This window comes from Leguminivora glycinivorella, chromosome 15, assembly GCF_023078275.1.
Source record: "Leguminivora glycinivorella isolate SPB_JAAS2020 chromosome 15, LegGlyc_1.1, whole genome shotgun sequence".
NCBI classification, from domain to species: Eukaryota; Metazoa; Arthropoda; class Insecta; order Lepidoptera; family Tortricidae; genus Leguminivora; species Leguminivora glycinivorella.
The window spans coordinates 11,377,651-11,385,680 of NC_062985.1; the positions used below are offsets into that span (position 1 = coordinate 11,377,651).

Below are 8,030 nucleotides of genomic sequence, written 5' to 3' on the forward strand. Positions count from 1 at the left end.
GAAGTGATAAGAAGTTATGCTGTTTCGGTTTAGAGAAGGTGATGAATAATTGAGAGTGGTATGTAAGTGTATCTACTTATGAACTGATAATCAATATTGTTAGATATTTTTCCCCTCACTAGCTCGGAAACACGTGTTTTGTCCTTTAATACCAGCGGGTAAAAACGCATTTTATCCACTAGTGGGTAAAGTAATTTGACCTTGAATTAAGTCAAATTAACTGCTTTAAAATTGATAAAAGTAGGTGAATCTAGTAATAAAGATGATTTACCACCTGTGGAACTACTGGAAGCAGTGATAAACGCATTTAAACGTAGTTTCCTCGCTATAGTGAGGCGAAAAGTTTTGTGTTACACACGGGTGCAAATGTATTTTACTTCTCGTGTGTTAAAAAACTCGCAAGTTCAGGATTCTATTCTCGAACCACTCGCTTCGCTCGTGGGTCAACTATGGAATCCTTTCTCTTGTTCGTTTTTCAATTCCACACTCGGCGTTAAAATACAACTTTGCCCCCTTGTATAACAAATAACTATTAATGTCAATTAATGATTATCGTTACAATATCACATGCATGTATGCTAACTACAAACATCACAATCGTTTTCCGGTATGGTGTACCGGCAACTGTATTAAGGTTTTAAGTAGATACCTACTACACCATGTTGTAGGTATATTGTCATTATTGTTACTAATTGTGCTGGTATTTTATTTCATCGTTTATAGGGTTCATCATTTCTCGATAAAAAAGAACATTAATAGGTAATCAAATAAAATGTTTTTAGTTTTCGACTTGATATTTACTCTTAATCTTCAGATGGGTAAAAGAGGAGTGTGAAACGACCATTAGTGCGTTGTCACATTATCCGATCCGATATCGGATGTAGGACCGATATCGCATACATTATAGGCGCCATCTTGGATTTTTTCCATCGAAACCCTTCCGACATCCGATATCGGATCGGATAATGTGAAAACGGTCTTATGGTGAATGGAATTATACAACGTGTCTGTTTTTGACTTCCAGTTTTTTAACTGTTTTCACACACAATACACATTTCAACATAATAAACTTAGCAAACTGCAAAATTCAACAAACTTAGCCTACCAATACAAACACAAAGGCACAATTTCGGGCTGACTTACGAAATTACATTTTATTTTAATGTACAGTGAGCTGCAAAATGGCATGGAGAAATTATCAATGAATTTTAACTAACAAACTTAAATTCATTAATAAAATAAAATACTTAGCAGTTCCGCATATGTCGCATTTCAAATTCTGATTATCCTGAACGAAATAAATAAGAAAATTTATTGTACCTACCTACCCCTTTACATCCGAGCTGATACGATCGTTAGGTTGTTAGCGGGTTGTTAACATATGTATAATTGTCAATTTTAACATAATATCAGGAAAACGAAAATCTGAACGAAAAGCCAACACTTAGACCCGTTAACGTTTAGATCATACTGAGCGACTTTTACTATGGGACCATCCCCGAATTCCCAAAAAAAAATTGGCTGTTTCTTATATTTTGGTCGTGTGAAGCTGAATTTTTCTATGGGAGCTTCAATATTTTTTTCGGAATTTCAGTCTTGGTCCCAACTCCCATAGCAGAAATTACTCAGTATGATCTAAACGTTAACGGGTTTAAGTTTTGGCTTTTCATTCAGATACATACTGTAGGTATATGTCATTAAAATTCAAAATTTATTTAGCAAACTTGGATTGCCTCGGTTGGAAAGGGCTACTGCATATGAAGGTACGGTAGGTAGGCGCTTGGCTGTCACAGCATACCTATACGAGGCTGACTGTACTAACTTAGCCATGTACATATACACTGTGTTTTATAAAGACGAATAAGTAGGTAGGTAAGCCTACACATGAAACCAAAGTGGCGAAATTTAACGAGGCACCTTGGTATTCTTCTGTAAAATTAAATACCTAGTGTGATCATTTGTCATAGATTTGGCCACTTCGGGTGTCACTATTTTCTTTTTCATGTCACTGCAGTCACCATAAAAGTGCGGTTTGTTAGGCTTAGGTAGGTACCTACTTGAATAGAAATCAGGAAAAATATTATGAAATGATTGAAATGAATAACTAGCCCTGTTATGGATTGTATCTTGCCTAACATGTTTCAATTTGAAATACAGAGATGTTAGATTTATTTTTAGACATAAGAGAAGAAAATAATCAAGGTTTATTTTTAATTACTGGAAATTTAACCAGGCCTACCCGCAGCATTCTTCTTAATAAACGGCCGTCAGTCATTTCAAACTGTAATTTTGTAATAGCAGATACCTAACACAAACTAAATTTGTTATGTTGCGGTAGACTTATTATTTAGGTGACATTTGTTTTTTGTGTTTATCGAATCGAATACCCACGCAAACTACTTACGTATCTTAATTATTTTACTTAAATACATACTTTTACACTTGCGGAAATGCGGAATACTTTTTTTTTATTTTGCTTATGTGTAATTGTTTTCTTAATATATACTATTATATGTATACCTACAGTGAGAAATAAAAGAGGCACTAAGTTAAACTTTCTATTTATTCAGAGATATAGACTCATCATATTGTAATTTAAATCCATTAATGTTTTGTTACTAAACAGATAACAGAATGTTCAACATTGTCCATAACAATGTGTAGACACCTTCATTATCATTTATCACTAGGTATTATATATACATATAGCTCTAAGAATATCAATCTACAGCCGATTGGTCGTTTTCAGACTTCATTATTAGAATGAATTATACTACGAACGAACACTTCGCTAAATAGTAATTATTATTGGAAATATATGAATATTATAATGTACAATAATTTACAGGTTATACATACTTATAGTAAAAATAATTAAGAATAACAGATCACCAGGCACCGCGGCGAAAAAGATTTCAACGCGCGATCACGAAATATAGTTCAGAACATCATCACAACAAACTAGAATAGATCGATAGACGGCAAGGACCCACGAAGAAGTGAGCATAGAAATTTAAGATTAGAACAGGAGATAAGGACAGCTTAACATCAACATGAGTATTTCACTAGGCAACATTTATTATCCGTCGGGATTTCTAACACGAAAAGTTCACTATAAGTATTCACAAAATGTACAGGGACGTGGATTCCGTTTAAGTGTCCGGCGGTCGCTGGACTCTCGCGGGGCTGGGTGCGCGCGGTGGCGAGCCGGCGTGGCGCCGCAGCTGCTGCAGCAGCGCCGGGTCCAGCGCCGGCCACCAGCCGCCCAGCAGCGGGTACGGAGCCGGCGCCGCGCACTGCTCCTCGCTCTCCGGACTCGGCTCTTGGTCACTCGCCACCACATCTATATCCTCCTCCGGTTCCTCTTCGCTACTATCTCTCCGGGCGCGCTTTTCAGGCGCATCGTCCGGTGCCAGCAGTGAGGCGACGTCGAACTGCCGCTTCCTTGGCTGGCCGCCGCCCGGCAGCCGCGCCGCTCCCCAAAAAGGCAGCGCCAGCGTCGTCGGCGGCGGCGACTGCGGCGGTGGCGACGGCGAGTCCTCACCGTCATCATCGACCGCCAATCCCATGTGCTTCCTCACTTTCCTCTGCGCCTTCCGCCTTCTAAAATCACCTTTCCTAAAGTCCTCCACGTTCGCCGGATGAATCGCCCAATAATGTCCTTTTCCGTTCGCGGATCGTCCAGCTTTCACAAAGCAATCGTTCAGTGATAGGTTGTGTCTGATGGAGTTCCGCCAGCCGGGTCCGCGGGAGCGGAAGTAGGGGTAGTTGTCGAGTATGTGCTGGTAGATATCAGAGAGCACGAGCTTGCGTTCCGGGGAGCTGAGGATGGCCATGGCTATGAGGCCGATGTAGCTGTGCTGCGGTTTCGGTTCTTCAGGTTGGAGCGCCCGGTGTTGGAGCAGGGACATGGAGAGCGCCAAGCGCGGGGCGTACGGCGCGTAGCATGGGGCGACACTGGGAGGGTAAAGTCGGAGTCGCTCGGCGACGGCGTAGTTGTAGAGTTGGAGTCGGTAGTGGTCGAGAGCCGCGGCGGTGACGGTCGGCGCGTCCTTCAGCGGCCAAGGGCCTCCCTCGGCTCCACTGCACATGTTGCCGGGCTGAGGTCGCGTGGCGGAGTGAGCCGGGCAGGCGCTCCGCCCGGCGGGTGCTCCTGCCGGGGGCCGGGCGCGCCCGCAGCCAATCGCGGCGCGTTCTGGCTGTGTACGTGTTTTTGTTTAGCGACGCCCCACTCCGGCGGCTTGCGACGCGCGCCCTGCCTTGAGGCTACAGGTACTGATCGCAACTAAGTCTTATGGCCACATTCAGGTAAATTCTTAATAATTATAGTTTTTTAAGATTATACGGTCTACTTATTAGCATAGCATCTTCACTGACATTTAGGTACTTTTTTATTTTTAAAATGTTGATACAGGATGTGCACAAATAATCTCAATACTTAGGTAAGTACCTAATTAATTTAAAATTCTATGCCTAATTATAACTATGAGAAAAAAACTTTTAGTATACCTACGACCATCACAATTACAAAAGGGGAAGGCAGAACACATTATCTGCTGAAGTTTCCGTGCCACTTTTGGAAATTAACGTGTCGAAAGAAACCGAAAATTGTGAGTGACATATTGCTAGCCCATCGCCCACACTAAAATTGGCCCCATATCGACGAGTCGACTCCTATGAAGAAAGGGGTGGTGAAATCCTTAACCCGTCACAATTACAAGCTAGTAGGTACAGTCTAGTTCATAAATATGTGTACATTTCTCCACCTTAACTCGATGCCATACGGTGAAAAAATGTACGCATATTTATGAACTCGACTGTACCTATGAATTTCAATATTAAGTATTATTTTACGAAATTGTCAAGGCAAAGAATCTTAATTCCATTTTAAAATTATTACAAATAATAACTTAACATGCAGTAGGTCCCAGAGAGTTTTCTAAACTTTTAGTGCTTTTTTTTTAGGTAAGAACAGGGTTGCCAAAATTGTAATTTATAATTTAAGGTCTTCTTGCAAGACTTGACCCTTACATTAGCTCAATATTAAATTTTAAAAAAGACAGGGCCACCTAAAATATAAATAAGTACCTATTATTATACATAATTATAATCTATAATTATAATCTAAGCATATTAAAATTGCTTCTATTCTACCTAAATTATGTTTGAACAAATAACGCTAAGTCTTTACTAGCAGCGCTTTATTACAATAACGCTAATGTTTTAAAAGACTTTTAATAATGTGCCTAGTAAAAGAAAATAGAAATCTCTATGAAAAAGTTTTTTTCAGTATTAAAATTCTTTTTTGCTGACGGTACTTCGCAAAACCGTTACAAATGACAACTTCGCAGCGAGTGCTTCCCTGTTATTTTAGAGATATCACAACACACAACAACACATTACTTCTCAGGAAGCGGGCCAGAGAAGGACGCAGCTAGCAAAATACCTCTCCCCCTCTGCAGCCAGAGAGGGACAGAGCAACGTGCAACAGTTTCACATGTCTATAGTTGAGGTAGTCGCGATACCATTTCACTTCGAACCACTACTATTGAATTTTAGGCCTTAGGCTTTTGTATTAAGCTTCAAGTTTTAGTAGGGTAGGGTAAGTCTTACTGCATTGTACTCGTTCCGAATGACAAATGAAAATAAAGAGGTTGCGGCTATACAGTTTGCGCGGGTGCGAGCGAGACGACAACAGCGATATCGATGATCGATGGAACGTAGAACAACAATGCAGTTGCCGCCCATTTAAATACGCCATTTTGTTTACTGTCTTGCTTTTGCTTTGTATCCGAGATCCGAGCAGTATTTCGTAAATGAAATGACAGGAAATATTTACCTATTTCGTGGCAATGATGCTTCGTGCCAAACAGGGATTTATTTTTATTGGCTTTTTCTGAAACGTTTTTTTTGTCCATGCTCCAAGTAACGTCTGTCCGTTTTCACATTATCCGATCCGATATCGGATGTCGCAAGGATTTCAATGGAAAATATCCAAGATGGCGGATGTAATGTATGGGATTTTGGTCCGACATCCGATATCCGATCGGATAATGTGACGACGTACCTACTACCTACTTAGGCCTAAAATACTTTTTTTCAAATTTTACAATATTTTTATTCAATAAAAACAGAACAGCTATTTTATGTAGTTCTCTGGAGTCAAATCAAATATTTAGGCATACCACAGACAGTCTTAAGAATTCATATTCTTAGGTAGGTAGGTACTTGGGTGACTCATTATCGCTCTTTTTTTAATGTTGATTGGAACTTTGGCCAAAGTTCAAATTTAAGTTCCTGTTACAGGCTCCACCCGGTATAAGAACGAATAGTGATAACAATATTCATCCGCGCAAGCCAGGCTTCGTTAGCTCAGTTGGTCAGAGTGTCTGGCTTGCTAGGCCGGGAGGGTCGCAGGTTCGAATCCTTGCACGAAGCGACTTTTTTAAATCCCTGAACTGCATAATATTTACCGCAAAATTTATAACGAAAAGACAATGTTAGTCAAATTTATTTTTATTATTAGGTATCTATATTTTTATAAATTGTATTATCTATTACGATTATGTGCCTAACCGAGTGAGGTTTGTGACATAAGCAAATAAGTAGTCCTCGAAGTAGCTGACAAATAATTTTAAAGACTTTGAGCAATGACAGCGAATACATTTTGGGGACCAATTTGTTTTTCATCGTTTTTCACAGACTTCCGGAAGTCGAAATCGTGAGTTCGAAATTCAAAAATCGGTCCCTTGTTAACTCCACCCTGTATAAGGATACTTAGTGATAACAATATTCATCAATTTTAGCAAGGCTTCGTTAGCTCAGTTGGTCAGAGTGCCTGGCATGCCGTGCCGGGGGGGTCGCAGGTTCGAATCCTTGCACGAAGCGACTTATTTTTTTACCCCTGAAAATATAAATAAAAACGATGGGTAATGTTCAAAGCCCGGATGACGGGAGAAATTATGTGTTGACATCTCAATAGTGCGAGGAAACACATTTTTTAAGTCGATAAAAAGGACGATGTACTCGACCACCATTACGAAATTACGAAAAACACCAGATATCAAATTATTTAAGGTTTTAAAAGTTGAAACGCCAACGTTCTTCTTCAACACATTCTGATATTTATTGTAAATAATTTTGCCTTGAGGATGTAAACGTATTAATCTTGACAAGTGCACTTTAACTTTTGGACGATATTCAAGCTGGTTTCCAGGCTTAAATTTTAGTTTTGTAACTGTTTTATGGTACTAGGTATATTGACACATTATTGTTTATCCATTTTAGATCGCTCAAAATATTGATATCGTTCATTGCTTTGTTGGTATGGATGTCGATAAAATAGTCGATATTTAATTAAGCACTATTGAAAAGTGCATTTTTGCTCCCGTCGTCCGGGCTTTGCTAATGTTTTTTTGCAATAGCAGCGAATATCAATTTGCAGTCCTTTTACGGGCTCCATAAGGATAATAATAATAATAAAGCCATTTATTCCCACAAAAACATTATAAAACATGCAACAAAAACAAAAAATAATAATAACATTAAGAATTTACAATTTAAGATCGGCAAAATAGAAATTTCTGAAATTATTCATTTTTAAGTAATTTAAAATAAACTAAATTATTTATCAATATTCTCTTAACTTAAAATTTACAACTTTCTCGTGTCATAAGGATAGTGTTAATCATATTCATCGACTTTAACGAGGCTTCGTTAGCTCAGTTGGTCAGAGTGTTCGGCTCGAAACGCCGGGAGGTCGCAGGTTCGAATCCTTGCACGAAGCGACTTACTTTTTTTATCCCTGAAATAATAGGGGTAAAAACCGATAGGTATTAGTTTTTCTATTACCTTTACATCTTATCAATAGTTAGGTACTTGCCATTGTCTGTTGAACATAGACAATTGGATTTATATTTTTAAATTTTTGACACCTCTCAATTTTGAAGGTACTTCTTGTAGATTATATTATAAGACAATACTTTGTTTAAAATTGTTTTTTTATTATTAGTATTATTACAGACAGGTAG

General features: G+C 38.9%; 1 protein-coding gene and 1 non-coding gene across 2 annotated transcripts; one reads left to right on the forward strand and one right to left on the reverse strand.

Moving 5' to 3' along the window:
* Nucleotides 1-3,152: 3,152 nt before the first annotated feature.
* On the reverse strand, nt 3,153-4,091 carry LOC125234194 (forkhead box protein C1). Its single transcript, XM_048140402.1, has one exon. It carries the CDS (start codon nt 4,089-4,091, stop codon nt 3,153-3,155), a length of 939 nt encoding a protein of 312 aa, XP_047996359.1.
* Nucleotides 4,092-7,710: 3,619 nt separating this feature from the next.
* On the forward strand, nt 7,711-7,787 carry Trnas-cga. The gene has a single exon. It is a non-coding gene; the product is annotated as a tRNA-Ser (tRNA).
* The last annotated feature ends 243 nt before the right edge of the window (nt 7,788-8,030 follow it).